This window comes from Haliotis rufescens, unplaced genomic scaffold (assembly GCF_023055435.1).
Source record: "Haliotis rufescens isolate VD_foot unplaced genomic scaffold, xgHalRufe1.0.p SCAF_1, whole genome shotgun sequence".
Taxonomy (NCBI): Eukaryota; Metazoa; Mollusca; class Gastropoda; order Lepetellida; family Haliotidae; genus Haliotis; species Haliotis rufescens.
The window spans coordinates 64,077,318-64,099,709 of NW_025963779.1; the positions used below are offsets into that span (position 1 = coordinate 64,077,318).

Here is a 22,392-nt window from a genome sequence, read left to right on the forward strand (position 1 = left end):
AATATTAGCTGAATCAATAACGCCATTTCGTCCATGTAAAACCACATAGAGATAAACGAATATTTAAAACAAATAAGACTTACAATAACACAGAGAATAAGTTACGATCAGTAGTGCATGTCGTGACATACTTACGTTACAACATCCATAAGGTGTTTATTACGGGTGCCTTAAACAATATCGAGATCCATGGTTCAATGTTATCATCAAACTACCGCAGCAAATAATTTTGTGGAATGTAAACTTAATTCATTCTCTATTAAAAGTGATATTTATATGACTAATCCTCATGGAAGTCTTTGAAGCCTATATCCATGCCACGTATTTGCAAAATGTGAGGATTATATTTAATAAAATTTAAAACTAAAATTAAAAACAAACGATTCCTCAAAACGTGAGACGACATAAGTAAATTCTCAGATTGTTCTAGTATAGTTACAACATATAAGCCTAGTTTGGGTGTGTATTTCTTCAGTTATGTTCGGGCGGTGTGGTAGCCTAGTGGTTAAAGCGTTCGCCCGTCACGCCGAAGACCCGGGTTCGAATCCCGACATGGGTACAATGTGTGAAGCCCATTTCTGGTGTCCCCGCCGTGATATTGCTGGAATATTGCTAAAAGCGGCGTAAAACCAAACTCACTCACTCAGTTATGTTCATTAGGATGGGTCGTAGCGAGAATATTCCATCATGGGCCTTTGTTATCTAATATTCTCATAATATACAGTAACTCAAGAATACTCAATTCTCAATAAGACAATTCTTAGTTGGACTAAAGAATCCTCAGCGAGGACTAATGTTTGCTCACTCTAAGAGAAACCTTCAGTATAACAAACATTAAGATTAACTCTCAGAGAATGCTCAATACGCCCTACACTTAGGAGTTACTTTTAATTCTGAGAATGTTTATAACAACGGCACCGGGTGTTCATAATAGGTGTGAGCAAGTCCTGATCTGTCTGCAGTACCATAAACACATCTTCAGCGTGAGGGATGAGTCACGATATTACATCGACACAACTGGAACTTTGGTCTACATTATAGTGACGTGATAGCCACATGGCTTCCTGAAACAGCCTTACTTAATTAATATCTTGACAGAAACAGACTTAGATGGGCAACGATAAACATCTACACATCGGCAAAGTATGTGACATGTAATTAATCTGTAACATGTACGACATATACTACTGAACCTGTAAATAAATAATATTTCCCTAAACGTAACCCCCGCAAATTGAGAGCTGTGATACCCCGCCACGCGAGCGGAGGCTAACGAGGAACACATTTAGTCATCATCGTCTTGTTTGTGCCTGAGTGTCTATGAAACTCTTTCCACTCCGTTCGCTAACTCAGAGATTATTTTGGCAGATTTTGAATATTTACACAAGTGGGAGATGATGTAAGCTTATTAACATGCCACAAGCCCTTCAACAACAACGCTCCATTGATGACGTCACACTTTCTGTGTAATATCCTCAAACCAAATCCACAAATGTAAAAACAATAAAGGTGCACCGTGCGTTACATAAAGACAGAACATGTCTGAACATGACAGAACCAACACATCGTGTAGACATGTTCTGTCAGGAAATACCAGCCCTGAAGTCAGACGCTTCAGTTTGTAAGTTCTTCGCCATGTTTCCCACCAACATGGAGTCACCTTTGCCGCCATGGTCTAACGATGCAATACACGCTGTAAATCCATTATTGAAATATATATTCAATTATATATGCTATGCGCAGTATTGTATCCCAGTCCTGCTCGGTCGATAGCCGGTGTCTGTTGCTCTAATCATGCTTGTTTGCGAGTTTCTGCAAAGATAACAAGGCACCTTTTATCATGCCCTGTTTTCACGACCGCCTCCGTGGTCTAGTTGACAGAGCGTCTGCCAGGAGAGCGTCATACCAAAAGACGTTAAAAGATGGTATTTGTTGTTACCCTGCCTGGGGCTCAGCATTAAGGGAATAAAACAAGGACTGGTCTGCTCGGAGTGGTGTGTCCATGGAATCTGTGGGCTAACACTATAAAACTATTACTTATTCCTGGCATCCACACACAGACGCGACGAACGGGATCGGGTGATAAGGCGCGCTGACTTGGTTGATGCATGTCATCGATCACAATTGGGTGGATCGATGCCCATGATGTCAATCACTGGATTGTCTGGTACAGACCGCCGTCATACAGCTGAGTGCGGCGTTAAACAACAAACAAACGAAAACAAAACATTTTGTTTCATAGAAAGGAGGGAGTTGCATGACCATAATCAGTTGAGGATTTGTGACTACCACATGCATGTAGCTTTAGAAACTTTTGAAGGAAAACACTTTTAGAAGGCGTACTTCAAGTCTTAAGTAGTCAATATTAACACATCACGATTGATAATAAAACTGATTTGCGTATGGATTTTATTCTTTTAGTCCCTATGAAATGTGTCGAAGAACAAATATTTGTCGTCGAGGGAATACCGATGCGGCGTTAAAATGTCACTCACTCACTCACTCACTCACTCACTCACTCACTCACTCACTCACTCACTCATCGAGAATACATGAGCTTTGCAAACATCAGCGACTTTATCTCGCCTTATATACCAGCTGTAGCTGAATATCGGCTTGCTCAACACAAGGCGCCATGACTTGCAGCACAGGTAGATCGTTCCGTGGGATGGAACGTATTGTGTAACATGTGGATGTCTGTGTTATCATCACCTTACTCAACGCCCTCACTTCGCCAGAGAGAAATCGCTTGTAAATGTGAGATTTATCGTGTCCATGTCAACACCGGGTGTCGGAGCGGGACAGTCTAGCTATTCTGATACACATACAGTCAGCGCTATGGGGAACCACAAAAACCCAGGAGGATACAAAAAATATAGGTTTAGTCGAGTATGTGATATTTTCCCATAAATGTAACTATGTCTGCTTCACGAAGCGAATATTTAAGGATGTGCTGAAATACAAAATAGATGTAACCCCAGGCGGACTTTAGATCAGCTTGGGTAAAAATAGTGATGTATTGTCGGCCTTGTGCAACTCCAGTAGGTTTGAGGATCAGCGATGACAGTTGTGAGTGATGAATATAACACTGTAGTCATCATGTATATCACGACTGAAAGCATGACCAACTACATCGGGATACGATGCCATGCAGTCAGCCAAGTCACCTGACCACCCGATCCCCTTCTGTTGGCTGTTCCGACTGGCATGAGATCCTGGGAATCCTTTCTTCACCAAACCATCACTGGGGCAAACACTAGGAGTGAGTGAGTGAGTGAGTTTGGTTTTACGCCGCTTTTAGCAATATTCCAGCAATATCACGGCGGGGGACAACAGAAATGGGCTTCACACATTGTACCCATGTCGGGATTCGAACCTGGGTTTTCGGCGTGACGGGCGAACGCTTTAACCACTAGGCTACCCGACCGCCCCCAAACACTAGGAGTAACAGTTGAATCGGGTTTCGGTTTACGGTTCAGATTAAGCTTCACATTTGAATTTTGACCTGTTCCTTCGTGAATTTGTGTAGACATATGAATTTTAAGCTCTCCCTTAAATCCTACGATGTAAACCGAGGAGCAAAAGACACTAAGTGCTTAGTCCGCACTCAAAGAAATATCCATGGTTTTTTGTTTAAAATATCATTTGATTTAAAACTTTTGAAAGTTACGAAAAAACACTAAATTTACAGGTGGGATGGGGGTGGGCATGAAAAAAATGTCGGAAAAAACAGGGAGGTCGTCAAATTGATACAGTCTAAAGATCTTACCACTCGCCCGCTTCCCTATAGTAAAATGCACAGTCTCTAAATAGACATAATCAAATTTAACAACAGTTCTTTCAATTTTCAATTACATAAAAAGCAACTAGGTATTCTTTCTTTTGCCTCTAAGTTTATTTGAAGACTTGGCCTTATTCGTTTCACCCAACGATGATAATCCCAACAAGAAATAATGACAAAACAACATCAAATAGAAGGAAGCAGATTTATGCACAACTTATAATGAAGCTTTTGACATTATTCACTCGTGCTTAAAAACACAGCATTTCCGTACCAAGTGTATTGTAGATTTGTTTTCTTACACAAAATATCGTGCAAGCACTGACTGTTTTCCTAAATCGAGGGGTGAATCTGTGGTCACAGGTTCACTGGAAGGCTTAGTGCTGGGCGACTGCAAAAGGTCCGTGAAGCAATATACGTGTAGTAGTGTGTTATGTCTGTTAAACAGATCACCAAATCAGTTAGTTCAAGAGCCGGTGTTGGTAGTTCAAGCGTTCGCCTGTCACACTGAAAGCCCGGGTTCAATTGACAACATGGGTACAGTGTGTGAAGCCCAATTCTGGTGTTCCCCGCCGTAATATTGCCTGAACACTGCGTAAATCCCAACTCACTCACTTACTCAAACGACCCGTAAAGATACCGGGTAGAATAGGTCTTCAGCTACCATGCTTGCCGTAAAAGACTATGCTTGTAAGAGGAGACTAACGGGATCGGGTGATCAGGCTCGCTGACTTGGTTGATGCATGTCATTGTATCCAAATTGCGTGGATCGATGCTCATGATGTCAGTCACTGGATTGTCTTGTCCAGACTCGATTATTTACAGACCGCCGTCATATACCTGGAATATTTGTAAGTGCGGCGTTAACAACAAACACACACTTACTCAAACAGAAAGGTTGTTTAGCCCTGCAAAAATTAGAGATCATTCATCACTCGCTAAACTTGTATAAGTGTCTGACCAGAACGTATTCCTAACGAGTCGCTAATCTAACATTACCAGACACATTATGCCATAAACTGTTTATTATCAGAAATGAGGGTTGCCGATGTGGAAGTCATCATTGCATTTCAAACAAGCATATGCCAGGTAATATTTTCATAACATTTCCCACCGTGGCAAGCTCTTACCGGCTAACACATTTTAACGACTCGCGTATTTTGATAGTGTAATATGTGATAGTTTGATATGACAATCACATTTGCCTGTTCATGTATATGTTATACAAGAAATAAACACATAAACACCAACTACCATCTAACACACTCAGAAGACGTTGCCAGTTGCGATTTCTGTAACACGAGTTTAATGACGTTCCCTGCTGTCGACAACCACTACGACAAACTGATGCAATCGACTTGTGTAGTTATTTCAAAATAGGAGATTAGGTAAATATTACTTTCACATCATGCTTTAAACGTGCTTCAAGGGTTATCACAAATGATCTTAACTGGGGAATTCACTGACGTCTAAGTTACGCCATAGGATTCTTACACTGACGTGAAGGGCTCGGTAGGCGTGTACAGTCGCCTCGGGATAAATAGTATCAGATCTAGAGAAGCCATCGAGCGATACCCGGAGTCTGGAAGACCCAAGTAACACGTGACCAGATCCGGCACAATGGAATTCCCTTTCTCCACCGGACGCTTGTGGTATTTAACCGAAATGACTTCAATATAATTTTGCGTTTATGGAGGTATAAATCCGAAGCGGATTTAACAGAGTGTGCACTCCGCTTTTTTACGTTGATACCTACATAAACGCAAAATTATATTGAAGTCATTTCTTATAAATAAACAAGACAACAATACTAACTTCACAGACTGATTTAAGCATCAGCACACACAAAATGTACTATCAGTAGAAAACCTCAGTGCGCTCAAATAGCACAGTTATGTAACCCTCGTGGTGGGTTTAAGCAGGCTTTGGTATATATTCGCTTGATGATTACCTTTAAAACTATTGCCGTGGAAGGGGACGTGTGAACCATCTGTGGCACTATTAGATTACATACAAGGCGTTAGTCTGTATATTGGTACAGATAAGTCCCTATTATTAAATCAGATAACTGCTACATGGAATTTTATCGATCATCGACGTATTCAGTATGACGTCACACTATGTATAGGGTTATGAATTTAGAGAAAATATTACGATCTACGAGGAATTACGAGGGACATATAACCCATACTTCCTTGCTTCTTATTATAACCCAATACATCCGATGGGGTCAAATCGTGTAATTGTTCGCCAGCTAAATAAAGACGTTCCCTCAGCAATTAGTATCCAAGCGTATGTAAAAGGCCATCCCTTTTGCGCAACGACCCCTGAAGATCCGGGGTAGAACAGGCCTCCACCAACCCTTGCTTGCCTTGAAAGGTGACTATGCTTGTCAAATGAGGCGATTAACGAGATCGGGTGGTCATGCTCGCTGACTTTGTTGATATATGTAATCATATCCCAATTGCGTGGATCGATGCTCATATCAATCACTGGATTGTCTGGTCCAGACTCGATTATCTACAGACCGCCGTCATATAGCTGGAATATTGCTGAGTGCGGCGTTAAACAAAAAACAAAAAAACTTTTGCGCAACATAGCTCCCCCTCCAACCCCCCCCCCCCCCCCCCCCCCCCCACCTCCACCCACCTCCACCCCCACCCCCCTTCCCCCACCACCACACCCCACCCACCCACCCACTCTAAAGGGTTTATCCACTGATGTCAGTTTACTTGTTAACTTTGAAAAGTTCACAAAGTGAAAGACACTTATTATCTCATTGCAAGTAGTTCGGATCATTAACGTCCATAAAAAAAAACTATTTTACAATAAAAGCGACAAAGCGCTTTCGATAATTATAAACAATGCTTGCTAAAAGCAGAAAAGCAGAGACCAGTGTAGGATTCCGACTGTATCATGGGCATGTGTTTTGGAATCACTGTCAAACAATGAGCGTCCTGCCCCTCCGGTGGCACCCATTACAAAACATGATCAAAATCAAACGTGAAGTGTGTTACAAATCACGTGGGAAACATGATCAAAATCAAACGTGAAGTGTGTTACAAATCATGTGGGAAACATGATCAAAATCAAACGTGAAGTGTGTTACAAATCACGTGGGAAACATGATCAAAATCAAACGTGAAGTGTGTTACAAATCACGTGGGAAACATGATCAAAATCAAACGTGAAGTGTGTTACAAATCACGTGGGAAACATGATGAAAATCAAACGTGAAGTGTGTTACAAATCATGTGGGAAACATGATCAAAATCAAACGTGAAGTGTGTTACAAATCACGTGGGAAACATGATCAAAATCAAACGTGAAGTGTGTTACAAATCACGTGGGAAACATGATCAAAATCAAACGTGAAGTGTGTTACAAATCACGTGGGAAACATGATCAAAATCAAACGTGAAGTGTGTTACAAATCACGTGGGAAACATGATCAAAATCAAACGTGAAGTGTGATACAAATCACGTGGGAAACATGATCAAAATCAAACGTGAAGTGTGTTACAAATCATGTGGGAAACATGATCAAAATCAAACGTGAAGTGTGTTACAAATCACGTGGGAAACATGATCAAAATCAAACGTGAAGTGTGATACAAAACATGTGGGAAAAAGTGAGACACAAAACACGCTAACGGTGTACACCGCACACCCCGACGTTGAGAGTAACATTGTATATACCTGCGCTTCATGTTTACATGTAGTTGATACACTGAGTTATGTGGCCTCGGACATATGCAGGTGATGCCTGTAGAACAGGAATGCTTGAACATGCACCACCCCCATCACAGGTCCCCGGGGGTGCGTTTAGACCTGGGGGGGTACTGTGCGCCATGGTCGGCATCAAAGGTATATGCACTGACCTGCAGGCAAGGCGGAATATCAATGGGTTATCGTTACATTCATTCCAAGTCTTACATAACGTGAATGAAGTCTCCCTGTGTGTCGCTGCAGTGGGGTTGTGAGTGGGGAGTATTTTTGGAAACTGCCAGGTATAATCATAGTTATAACAGGTGTGGAATATGGTTGGGAGTGTTACACCCATCAACGCCGTCTCCCCAGGCTGGTTCCAACCTACAACAAAAGCAGTTGTTTCATATATCACCTTTGTTCGGGCCCAGCTGACAGTGAGATCGTAATATTGACTGTTATGTTTCCCAAAATAATAAACAAGACGAATTGATACTTTTACAAAATGTTTTCCGTACGTGTTCCGTTGAACGTATATGAAAGGGTTTTTTAAATAATTTTCAGTTATAAAACATTATCATCAGCACGAATGGTAAATGTTTTGTCGTCATGTCAAATGTCGAATTGGAGGTAGCTCACCATAGATAAGTAGAGATTAACTGCCGGACAGAAAAATAGATTTGACCAAAAACTTACAAACGTTGTCACAACGTTACTAGGTTGAAAACACTACAAACTTAAGGTCTAAAACACACCATTGTATGTATACATTCTATTGCCCGACCGTTTAAAAACAGACAGCGACAAATAGCATCGTCTTAGGTCACAACAACAACTCACGGAATATACTGGAATTATACAATGGTTTTACCTGTTATTTAAGCCACACGTACGAGATTTTCCAGAACGAGATAGGTCTTTTATTTCATTTTTTTACGTATTCGAACGTGTTATATAGAAAAATTCAAATAGAACTCCGTTAGGAGGACTATATTAACGACACAAATACTTTCAGAGGGGGGGGGGGGGGGGGGGGAGGGATCATTTAAGTGTTTAAAAATGAAAAAAAAAAGAAAAAAAAAGTTGGTTCTTGTTGGTTCGTTGTTGAACGTTAAGACGAAATGAAGAAAAACAAAGACCGGGTCACAAAAATAATGGAAATGTGGTCACGTTAAAAAATAAATAATTTTGGGAAAGTAACAATGTTCGTACCCTCGTGGACAGCACTGGTTTCAAACCTGACTTGTTTCTCCCATGCATGCACCTCATTAACATCTCGCATCATAAACAGTTTTGAACATGATTACGAGAAATAGTGGGAGTGATCTCCCCCTGCCAGAAGCATCAGGACACATTTTGAGGACTTGGTCCTGCTGATGTGCCAGGGGGGAGAAGTCAGAAGTAGAGCGGCTACTATTTCTAGAGTACCCTTGTACGGGAGGTAGACAACACAGGGGGATGCTGCTTGCGAGCGTCTCTGCTGCCAGGCTCAGTGCTCTCTGCACGTGATGAGAGAAGGAACGTTACTCTCAACATGGGCAAACTTAAAGTGTTCAGTATCACCTTTGACAACAGTAAAGGAGTTTACTTTGCAGGGGAAGTGCTCAGGGGTCAGATTACCGTGGACCTGAATGAGCCCATGAAAATGAGAGGTAAGTTATGGATATCGTTTTATTCAACATAATCATTTGAGGAGCATGATGTGGTATTGCAGCGGTACCTATTGCTATGGTTATTTGTGACGTATTGTGATGAGTGGTATGAAAGCCAGATGCTGATTATCCGATCAGTTTTCTAACACGTTCCCTCGACCAAATTAGTACAGGTAATACACAGCCCTTCAGAAAGACGTATCGTGGAAATGACAATACAACCAGCCAGCGATGTTGGGAAGATGATCCCCTCATGTTTTAATCGTTAAAGCTTGTTTCACTTGGCTCTCCAATGGTATGTCAGTAGGGGCACATTAAACACTCACTCCGTTAACATATACCACTGCATACACATCCATTATGTTGAGAAGCCGACGGCAACAATGTATAAACTCAGTGGCATCCATGTCAAAGGTCATACAAGTGAGGAGAAAGCTGTCGGCTGGCAGGTATTGATAGGTCTGCACAGAACGGGAAAACATATGGCTTTGGTCATAAACACATTCTTACACAGATATCGAAAGCAATTCTTGATAAAAGACACTGATAACGACTTACTCTTTTAATGTTGCTACTTTATTAGAAATGTCAGATCAGTGGGTATTCCAAGCAGAAGGTGTTTATTTCGCTTGTAATGTGTCTCACATATGTACCTCGTATATCAAAGAGGGACTTAAGAAGATTTCCGGTTTCCGACAATAAATCTCTACCGTGTGTATTTCGTCTCATGCATGTATTACAACAACATGAGCTACAGCTATCAATCACTTGACAGTGAAATATTTGCTTGGTTTTGTGAAGGACAACTGGGTTTATGGAGCCGAGAGGGTAGTGTTATTAATGGGGCTCGGGGATTACTTGATCAATTTAACATAGAAACAAAATTCAAAATTGTTAAATATCTTCTGTTTCATTTTCCCCTTTTCCTAGAAACAGATGCCCGGATTTGGGGGATCGAAAGATAACCACAAACTCTCAATGAACCATATTAAGTACTAGTACATAAATTTAGGAAATAAATTAACCGCTTGAATACAACTGCACCCAAGTCACTGGTTGTAGCGTCAACTGTATCTTCGGACTGTCCTTTCAGTGCGTAGAGGAAGGTTCGGATATACAACGTCGGGACTCATGACCATCCGAGATGAGTTGCCGGACTAACGAAGCACTGCCAGACATACCCCAGTAAAATAAAGTAAATTCCTGTCTATATTTACCTTGATATGAGGACCGAGCTTCCGAGGAAGAGCGCATCATCGTCTCGTGTTATCAACAGTTTTCGCCTATGCTGCAGGGGCAACGAGCATGTGTTGTTGAATGTCACATAGTATTGGTGGTGGGAACGGTTCGTGTTTTGCTGTGGCTGTGACTCGGTATGCAGCACATCTGGTCTCATTGTTTTCGGGTTCCCGTACCTAGTCACAGTTCTTACAGTTTTGGTACACGTCCACTGTCTTGTATTTCACCAGCCTAATTTTAGCATGTTTCCATCATATATTCTTATCTCTATTCACGGTGTCGTCGGGGAAGGAATCCTTCTTTGTAATCGGGCGATGGTAGGACTTTCGTATTCATTAGTCCCTTCAGGGAACAATATGACGTGTCCTCTAGTTCAGTCAGGGAACGACAGGGCGTTCTTTTTCATCAAAGTATTTGGGAACGATAACACTAAGATATCGCTCAAAGTCTTTTGTAGGAACGATAGGACTTATCCTATACTGCCATCGGGGAAATATAGGACGCTCTCATCCTGCAGAATCTTCAGAGAATGACAGGACTAACGCTTTAGTGCCGTCAAGGAACCATAGGACGTATCCTCTCATGTCTTTAGGGAACGATAGGGCATTCTTATACTTCATAGTTTTCAGGAAATGATATGACTTATCCTCTCGTGTCATCAGGGAAAGATAGGACGTATCTTCTTGTGACATCAGGGAAAGATAGGACGTATCTTCTCGTGACATCAGGGAAAGATAGGACGTATCTTCTCGTGACATCAGGGAAAGATAGGACGTATCTTCAAGTGCCATCAGGGAAAGATAGGACGTATCTTCAAGTGCCATCAGGGAAAGATAGGACGTATCTTCTAGTGCCAACAGGAAACGATATGACTTATCTTCTAGTGCCGTCAGGGAAAGATAGGACGTATCTTCTTGTGCCATCAGGGAAAAATCGGACTTATCCTCTCGTGCCACGATGAAACGATATGATTTATCCTCTCGTGCCATCAGAGAAAGATGGGACGTATCTTTTTGTGCCAACAGTTAACGATATGACTTATCCTCTAGTGCCATCAGAGAAAGATAGGGCGTATCTTTTAGTGCCAAAAAACCCCGATATGACTTATCCTCTAGTGCCATCAGGGAAAGATAGAGTGTATCTTCTTGTGCCAACAGGAAACGATATTACTTATCCTCTCGTGCCATCAGAGAAAGATAGGACTATCTTCTTGTGCCATCAGGGAAGGATAGGACCTTCTTACACTTCAGAGTGTTCAGCGAACGATATGACCTATCCTCTAGAGCCATCAGAAAACTATAGGAAATATCCTCTAGTGCCACCGGGAAACGATATGACTTATCCTCTAGTCCGGGATAGATAGGACCTTCCTATACTTCACAGTTTTCATGTATTGTGTATGTAGAAGGGATACGTTTTCATCTACAATAGCAACACCACACAAAAATAATTTAAAATTATGAGCCTAAATACTTTTAAACATTTGCAAAAATGTATGTTTCGTGTAATTTCGTTTTTCAAACAATCTGAAGCATAAGTGTTTTTAAAGGAATTTCACGGACATTCCTTTTTTCACAAAACTCGCATCCTCTTCAGAATCGTTATGGGACGATAGGACTCTCTTCTCATTAGGGATCGTTAGGGACCTATATATCACCAGGGAACGATAGGGCTCTCTGCTTCTTAAGAATCTTTAGGGGTCGATAGGGCGCTCTTCATCTTCAGAATTTTAAGGGAACGATAGGATTCTCTTATTCTTCTTCGGTATCGTCAGAGACCTATATTACTCTCTTATCATGCAATGTAATCAGCTTACGACAGACCTCTTCGCCTTCAGAATCCCTAAAGAAAGATGGGAATATCTCCTACTTCAGAATCTTTTGGTAAGATAGGATTCTCTTCTTCTTCATAATCTTTAAGGAACGACATGATTCTCTCTCCTTCAGAATCTTTAGGGAACGAAATGACTCTCCTAATTTTTTGTATCATCATGGAAAAATATGACTTATCCTTTAGTGCGTCAGGAACCAATGTGACACACTTATCCTGCTGATTCATCGGAGTATGATGTGACTTATCCTTTATTGTCATTGGGGAACGATATATACGGGGGCTGATTTGACTCCCTTATCCTTCAGTGTTAACGGGAACAGATAAGACTTTATCATGGGGTCTTTTTAACTGCATTTTCGTGTTGCGACGTGTGATGATACCTTTGGGAACTGTTCATACAGGTTAATGCCACTGCCACCGTCAGAGCACAGCAGTAGCTATTAAGGGTGTTTTTCCGATGTTTATGATGAAGTTTAATAATTGAAAGTTGATCTTATAAGATGAGTTGGACTCTCACAACGTATCTATCTGCGTGTTTATTTGCATGTGACACCCGTTGTGCGAGTTGGCTATCCGGCATCTCACTACGGTGAGAGGTGATTACGTACAACCCGGTTCTTCAAAACAGATGTGTTTATATCTTCACGATAAAAACAACTGTCTACTCGATGCTTTTCTGTGTCATACTAAATACGTTTATCATAAACATGTTTTTTTTATTTCCTGTAAACATTTGATAGCATCAACCAATCCTTGAGCAATAGAGAAAACTATACTAAAATGTCTCTCGAGCATAACTCGGCTTGACAACTACTCATTAAGAAGTTAAAAGAACATCCGATTTTTTTAAATAACGACAGTTAATCTTTCACGGCTGATGGACATTGCAACACATAACCATCCATTTGTGGATGGTCTTAAGTGTTTGTATATTTATTTTGGTTTATTAATATGATTAATGTAAATAAGGCGTGTCAGCTGTATATGGGAGGGGAAATATGATACAGGGTAACGTGATACAGATCCTTGACATTTGATGAAGGTGCTGACAAACCAAGCATCCAAAATCAGGCGTATCTTGGATTCAAACCCTAGACCATTGGGATCAGGTACAACTACGTGTTGCAAGTATGCACATGGAACTATGGAGCTGATAGATGTAATTGACATTCTAATAGAAGCTAATGGCGATTCTGAAATTGCGCCAGTGAGTGTGTGAATATGTATTTTGCGTCTTTTAGCAATATTGCAACCATGCCCAAATAAGGGAAAAAGGGCTTCACGCATTGTACTTATGTGGGGTTTCGAATCCAGGTGCTTGACGAGCGAACATTTATATCACTAGGATACACCATCTCATCTCAGGTAGTTGAGAAACTACATGTTTGAAACGTCAACGCGTATATTAGGGGCAGCATGTGCATCTCATTATAAACAAGTTTAGATGACCAGGTCTTTAAAAGGCATTTAGAAGTGATACACACAAGGAAGAGAATATATGTATGTCAACTTTATTATTATGAGGAACACAACGTTTCGGAGTATATGCTCACCTGATGAAGGAGTAAGCATATACTCCGAAACGTTGTGTTCCTCATAATAAAGAAGTTGACATCCATATATTCTCTTCCTTAAGTTTAGTTGACGTAATCTTGTGATAAAGGTGTCCGTTCTTCATATCCGGTACGGTATAACATAAACCATTTTTTGTTTCCCTTTTTGAATTCGTTGGTAAATTGCTAAAACATGCGTAATAGTACCCTTGCTCACCAAGTACTCATTGAAATGAAAAAATAAACTGCCGGGCAAAAGGAAGTGTACACTTGAAAATGGATTTGACCAAAAAATACAAACGTCATTAAAACCTTACAGGCAGAACAGTCGCCCAAACACTGCAAACTTAAGATCCAAAAACATAATGAAACACGTATCAAATACACGTATATGTCTAGTAGCTAAAAGCAACTTTCTATGCTAACCTTGCTTTTGAGGCCACACAGTGTTTTATTGCTGATTTTATAAGTTTAAGATATGTAGATCAAGAAACAACTGGATGCCAACTTGGTACCCTTGAGGATTATAATTAAAATGCATTTTTAAATATACACTTGGAATTTCAAAACCCTCAAGGGTGCCAAAGTGGCATCCATTAGTTTATTCATATGTAGTGTCTGAACAAATGAAATCATGCAAAAACAACTGTGGGACCTAAATTGCAAGGTCGTGTCAACATTCTGCCGGACTGGTATCACATATGTATCACAATTGAATAACCAGTACTTGTTTGTTTCATGTTTAGCCACCATCAAACATGGGTGTACACTTTCTTTTGCCAGGCAGTTAAGTATCGCCAACATTTATTTGTCATATTCAACGGGAAGATCCATACGTTTATGTCAAATAACCAGAGTAAAATACTATTTCATAGCTCGGATGTTTCAATGCTGTATGAAAGTGTCATTCTCTGATAAACACGGGCACCTGTCAGGTGTGCCGGGGTGAGTGCGTTCTCAGTTGGGAGATGCTGCCTTTACTCCTTACAAAGAAAGCAACTGTCTCTATAGTGGTATCGTGTGTCTTACTGAATTTGTGTTTTGCCAGTCATCATAATGAACATTTTTTTCTTCACTTCTCGGCAGCCTTTCAGCTGACAGAGATCATTATTCCCGAGACAAAAAATATCCAATATGTAGCACTGCTGTTCTCAATACGTTTTACTCCAGTGCTGTGTTGTGTCAATGTCATCTGCGCTCCACGCCTATTCGTATGCCTGCTGAGCGAGTGAGTTTTATTTAACGCCGCTTTTAGCAACATTCCAGCAATATCTCAGCGGGGGACACCAGAAATGGACTTTACACATTGTATCCATGTCGGGAATCGAATCCGGGTTTTCGGCGTGACGGTATGCCTGCTGAGACTGATGTCATATCGGGTAAGTACCTGTGATAAGTTACATGAGTTTCGGCTGACATCACGGACCACGCACACAGTGGTTGAAGAGGCGTGTTTGATCTCAAGTACATAGGACTATGTGTTTGTTACTGTGATCAGGCTTTTCTTTCTTCGCTGTGCTGTTACATTCCAATCCTAATGTTAGCTCTCGTAATGTTTTGGGGGGCACGGATGGCCCAGTCGTCTAAGGCGCCGAGATTCGCTGTGCAGAGTTGCGTCCCTTGGGTACGCCAGATATCTGTGATTGAGGGTTCGAATCCCGGTTCGCCCCGATTATGTTTGTAGCTTTGTCAGCACCATACCCGTGCTCGTGGATTTTACCGAAGTGGTAAGCGTCCGAGACCTGCATCACTTCGGGCTTTCCTCCCACATTAAGATGACAGGCCGTGATACAACTGGAACACTGTTAAAAGCGGCGTTAAACCCAACTCACTCACTCACTCACTCGTAATGTTTGGGACCATCTCCGTGGTCTGGTAGAGTAAACGTATGCCCGGAGAGCGGAAGGTCGGTGGTTCGATCCCCGGCCACGTCATACCAAAAGACGTTCAATTATGGTACTTGTGGTACCATTCCTGGTGTTTGGCAATATGGGGGTTGAAACAAGGACTGATCGGCTCGAGATCATTGTATATATTGTGTCAGAGTGGGTATTCACGTCACAGTGCGACGCCACTGCGGTATCTCAGTGGGCAAGCACTTTTAACCCGACATTCGTCCGAACTGGTTTAAACAGAAACACACATGCATGAACGCGACGTTAAACCCCATTTCACCACACCTCGATATGTTTAGGGGAGAGGGGATGTGTGGTCCAGTGGTAATTGTTCCGCATTTGTACCAGGATCCGTTGATAGTCAGGTTCGAATCCTAACCTGCCATGAATCATCATGAACATTGTCGGTACTATGCCCGTTTTCTTTAGTTTCACCAAAACGGTACCAGTCAATAACCTTCATCGAACATTGTATTTCTCCTCGAATTACTGAACTTGTATGATGGTTGTGTGCGGCATTGTCACTAAAGTGCAACAATGTCCGCATAGCAGGGTTCACACTGTGACAAAAACTTCAAGCCCTATTCTCAATTATAAATTACGTTTTTAACGAATCCACATTCAATACGATGACGTGTTTACAAGGCCTTCTTCACACTGACGGAACTATTTTACAAACGAATTGGGTACACAATATACGAATTTGAAGTACTTTATAAATATGTAAGTTAACCTGTTTCCGTGGAGATTCAGTGGCATAATTCCTCTTGGTTATGCCTTCTGTGAGAGCTAACTAAAATAAGGATCAGGTGCTTCCCAGATGTATGTATGTATGTATGTATGTATGTATGTATGTATGTATGTATGTATGTATGTATGTATGTATGTATGTATGTGTGTATGTGTGTGTATGTATGTATGTGTGTGTGTATGTGTGTTTGTATGTGTGTTTGTGTGTGTGTGTGTGTGTGTGTGTGTGTGTGTGTGTGTGTGTGTGTGTGTGTGTGTGTGTGTGTGTGTGTGTGTGTGTGTGTGTGTGTAAAATATGTAGAAAGCTTAAATGAGTAGTTTCATTAAAGTATTAAAGCATCCGTTATAGTGAAGTGTTTGAAGTGTGTAATGGACAGGAAATGCTTTATAATTACTAGCATGTTCACTGACAATTTATCATTCGCTCTGACAATACTTATTAACTGACTCAGATGAGATACCCATCAGAACCATGCATGTCAAAGAATATTCTGGATCCTCTTTATTAAACTTGGAATGTAATGTTTTCAGCCAACAACTGCCAAGGTAAATTCCAAGTAAATGCTTCTTTTTCATGCATGAACGTCAGAGAAGTACTATTTCAAAAAATGTAAAATATGTAATCAATGCTTCAAACGGCTATGGTATAATATGTGAAGCCACTTCGCCATGTCATGCCTAAAATAGTGCTTAAACCCCCTACTCCCTCACTCACCATCATCACTGAATACGGACCCATGACGGTTACCTGTGCTGTCGAATCCTCTATAGAAGTGCAGGAGACAACACAGGACATAGGTATGGCCGAAGTAAACATATTTGACTGAGGGGCAACCACGATGTGACAGTAAGACTCCAGGCACAGCCGCCTTATCTTTCCTAATTGAACCCCTCACCCCCACATTCTGGGAATATACTCATGCCTCCCATACGAACACTCCACTGACATACCGCCTCCCTAATGTATGTAGATGTAGCCGCCACACTCTTGCATACTCTTGTATGCATATGCGTAGTGCATGTTGTAATCAAACATCCTCCACTGGCGGCCACTTGCTATGTGTACTGATGTATGTAAGTGTGTAGTTAACCTACGTGTGATACACGCGTATGCCGACTGCACTTTCACGTTCCCAGCACGCCCACACTGTTGAGTGTATTGTTGAAGGTCTGTACCGGTGCATAGCTCACATTCTGAGTTTCCAGCTTAGTTTTATCATCGCTGTTTACAGGGCCCAGATGCAGCCGTAATTGTCAGTGTCAAAATTAACGCAAGAGCACAGCAGCTTGTAGAAAGTTATTAATTATTATGGGGAACTAAATTTAGCAAGTACTACTAAGTCAGTCAGATAGGGTAGTATACTCCTTAGGGAGCTGAGAGAAAAAGTCGAGTGCAAACTGATCCATTGACTAGTATAATAATGGTGTTGGCTCTTTCATCATTAGTCAAGGGATCAACAAGGGATGGCCTATAGTACATTACATATATCTATTATTGTTATGTACAGATTCAAATAACAAATGCCGCAAATAGAGTTTGGGTGATCCTGGCACAGTCAGGCTGGTTAGGCTCGTCATCAGATCAGGGCCCTTGCCCCCTCTAAACGCAGCCCAGACAGAGAATGGGACTTCTCCTAGTAAGCGCTGCGTAGTCAAAGCCACCGAGAATTTTCGGAGAATGTGAAGACTCCCCAACACTGCAGCCTTCCGCATTACCCAGATAGTCAGAAGGACTGCATTCCTGGTAGCAAACCCGGGTGCTCTCCCAATGTCTGTCAACAGGTTGGGAGGTACCAAACCTAAGGCACCAAGAACAATGGGAAGTCGGGCATCTTGCATTTCGAAAGCGAGGTCTACATATTTGCCGTGTTTTCCCTGAATCTTGTCAATCACATTAGGGAATCTTGTCAAGACACATTATTATTCGTAGTAGTATAGTTAGGGACCCTCATTTATAGTCATAGTTAGAGAGCAAACTGAGCAGACTCTCCTTAATAGTCACAGGCAGGGAACCAATTGTAAAACCACTTTTACTTGAGCGTGTGTGAATAAATATGATGTGCATACCATAACCATTCCAGCCTTAACTCCCCAGCAGCTCGTTCCTCAAAGCTGTAGCAGCCGGCTGCCTATGTTAAGATAAGGGACCTCAAGCATAAAGTTTTGGGTTTAAGAACTTAATGGACTTAGATATCACCGATATATTGTCATATAAGCAAAGATTTTGACCAGTATCTCAGTCCTATCACTGTATGTCGGCTTGATGTTGAAGGAAACACCGACGTAATGCAGGTCTTAGACGTTTGCCACTTTGGGTGAAAATGGGATCATATGATCCTGAACGTCTAAGGGGGGCAACCCCAAAAATCAAATTGCGGCGGCTTAGATGACCTGGCCACCACGGCCCCCTGCACAGGGAGGTCTCTATTGGCAGACCCTTGTCTCCGTTGTGGAACACGACCCAAAAACTCCTGTCTGGCGATAAGACTGAACGGTTGATCCAGTAGACGCGATGAGGTGCGACCTGGCTGAGTCAGTGTATCATCGGACCCCGGCGACACTCAATATCAGTTCATCAGCCATCGGCTTGCCTGCATAAAACTCATATATTCCTTCATTTCATTAATGAAAATACAAGAAACGTCTTGAGTGTCACGTAACCATATTAACTCACGTTGTTATTGTCAGCTAAATGCCTGTACTCTGGTTGAGTGGTATATGGTTAATCGCAACTGCCCACTCTTCTCACGTACGTTTGTTGGTGATGTGGTCTCCTTGATACAAGGTAAGCAAGTGTACATGTGTTTTGTGGCGCGAGTTTATGTTTGGTCCATCTGTTCTTCTTTGTCTGATGTTGAAGGTAAACAATAGCTTACTGTTTCTAGAAATAGTTCATGGGCGAGTGCTGGTAGACCATCGTTGCAGTAGCAGCGTCTACTGAAATGTGTTTCATGCAGGTTTGGACATCTTTGAAAAATTGTTTCCAACACTGAGAGGAAATTGCCCAGACAGTGTGCTGGCCTGTGCAACTTCCCACGTGACTTGCGTTTGGGCAGATCCAAATGCCATCAGCGTGGACTGCCCAGGGTGCAGCATTTATACTCACCGCAGCTAATGCTGCCCTATAGCCGATGTATCCATTATCCTGGCAGAACCAAAGTGAGGTGTGATGGCACGGGTGTCCAGCACCACAACCCCCATCCCCACGCCCACCCCCCACCCCCCAACCCCCAACCCCACCCCCACCCTCACCCCCACGCCCTTCTGCCAACTTTAAAACCCGGATCCGCGATCGTTTTGCCGATTTCACATTTGTAGAAGAACAGATATGACGTAGGAATCGTATGTATGTTAATAAATTATGTTTACATCAACTAGACTTAACCTAGTTTCTGTACACGATTTGTTGGGTTTTGCGTCTCGTTTACCAGTATTTTAGTCGTATCAAGATTCGCTCTGATTATATGGTTGATATTATGAGCAACGATCTACGCTGTCGGGGTACGGCGACATACGGTTAACGAAGTCCCCGGGGCTTATAACCCGACTAGTGTCGCCTCAAACGACAAGCGGGGCGGTCGGGGAGCTTAGTGGTTAAAGTGTTCGCTCGTCACGCTGAAGACCCGGGTTCGATTCTCGACGTGGGTACTATGTGTGAAGCCTATTTCTGGCGTCCCCCGCCGTGATATTGCTGGAATATTGCTAAAAGCGGCGTAAAACCATACTCACTCACCCATTCACTCTAACGACCAGCACAGGTTGGTACCAACTGTAACCTGGAATTCCCACGGGGCAGTGTCTGAATGAAGACGAAAGCTGAACTAGGTTATTCGTGTGTTGCATCACAACCAGGTTTAAGAGAGTGTTAAAGATATTTTGACTTTGAAAAAGCTCTCATAAAGATGTCAATATGTCTATGTAGCTCTTTCAAGCTAAAGAGCCCAGAAGAGGGAGCCTTTGATGAATGTCAACTCTACATACATGTGGTGATAACCCCACACCAAAATGCAGGTGTTATTATATGACACCATCTTATACTAAGAACCAAATATGTAGTAATTTCAGTATTTTAATAAAAAGAAATCAAAAACAGTCTGATCTATATATAGCGGCCTGTATATAGTCCACCATTAACTGACGCTTTCCCAGTGACGTGTGTAGACACTGCTTGGTATATTAGCTCTCTGGCTACTTTCTTGAGAGTCTGTGTACTTGCATTCATTACAGCTGAGCCTTATAGGTAAATGCAACAATATTTTGCAGTTTTTTAAGACATTATGGTATGAAGTTCCATGTTTGGTAATATCTTGAATAGCACACTCTCATGTAATTGTATTTTCAGAGCATAACCGAAACAATGCCTTTTCCCCGAAGCTACACCAACGTGTAACACACACACAATCAATCAGTTTATTCGGTAATAAGGCCTCAGGCCCACGTACAGATATATATAATTTAGTTTCACATCAAGTGCTGCATGAAATAATATTTACAGGTAACAAGAACGAAGACAGATAGCATTTTTAACATAATTGGCTAAGTTCTCAAGGCGGTTTACATCAGAAGAGTTTAACATTCTAACCAGTGTGTCTTTACGATTATTACCAGTAATGAAGTCTAAATATGGGAAATATTTTGTAACACACACACACACACTCACTGACACAAACATACACACAGACACTCAATCACACACACACTCACTCACTCACGCACAAACACACACTCACTCACTCACACTCACACGCCATGAAGCTTCATACTCCAATCAACCCAAAATGAAATTCAATTCTTAATTAAAATCTCGTGAAGATATAGCCAATCCATGTTGTTGTGAATATTAGCTTTCTTATCTCCAAAAGTTTAATCAATTTCACGCAGAGAGTTTAGTCTATTTACAAACATATCCTATTAAAGCCTCCGTGAGAAGAATTTCGTTTCCATACACCGCACCCATTCTCGTTTTAAAACTTCCGCAATATTTACTCAGTAAGCTGATTATTTCCCTGCTGTCAATATTGTAAGATAACCGTTCTTGTAAACCGAAGTGTTGGGGGAGAACTATCAGTGAAGCTATATATATATATAGTTCTTGTCTGGTGAGTACAACGGCGAATACTGAGTGGCAAGGTATATCAAGATAGGAAGACCCATTACAGGAGCACCCTTCGTGTTTCCTCATCACACGATCTTAGAACAACGCCGTGCAGGAAACCTGCCGTGACACAACTTGTGGTCAAAAACAGTATACTGTGTTTAACATGAAAACATAGTAACATACGTAGCCGCATTGGTGTTTATTAATGTTCATCTGCCTCGATAGCACTTGGATTTGTATGATAAATAAAATACGTTGAACGTGTGTTTTGTTTGACAAATGCAATAAAAACTCGTTTCCATATCTTGTTATCGTGTATCCATATTTGATATGTACAAGGACCACTACTGTTAGTTCATTAGGCACATCAACAGCCTTTACTATTAATATTTTGGAGTCTGGTTCTCACACACAATGAATTGGGAAAATGTGCCCTTGACTTGTCCTTGCGTGCAAAGAAAGCTTTAATATGTGTAATGTCTGTTGCTCATAAAGTTGGAACGATGTGACCTAATATCTTCTTTAAGCCTTTTGATACCCAGATACAACCAATTTTATTGTATGGTTCTGAAGTATGGGGGTATCAACGTTATGACTGTTAAGAGGATCACTTATTAACATGTAAAAAAGTTCTGTGTGTCGGATCTTCTACACCAAATTGTATGGTTTATGGTGAATGATGTAGATACCCATTATATATTAACTCACAGATTAGATGTGTAAAATACTGGTTTAAAATCCTTCATATGCATGAACAACGTCTCCCTAAACTAGCTTATAACATGCTCCTACATTTAGATAACATGGGAAAGAATACTTGGACATAGAATATAAGAAATCTTATATTTTCTCATGGTTTGGGTTTTATTTGGCTATGTCAGTC

The 22,392-nt window shown here is 41.4% G+C and overlaps 1 protein-coding gene across 1 annotated transcript in view; it reads left to right on the plus strand.

Annotated features, from left to right (window-relative positions):
• Positions 1 to 8,866: 8,866 nt before the first annotated feature.
• The window catches only part of LOC124142444 (arrestin domain-containing protein 3-like), a 41,707-nt gene continuing 28,181 nt past the window's right edge, over positions 8,867 to 22,392 (plus strand). Inside the window, exon 1 of the mRNA XM_048399516.1 lies at positions 8,867 to 9,141. Coding sequence (XP_048255473.1) covers positions 9,024 to 9,141 — 118 coding nt within the window. The 5' untranslated portion in view covers positions 8,867 to 9,023. The remainder of the gene's footprint in view (positions 9,142 to 22,392) is intronic.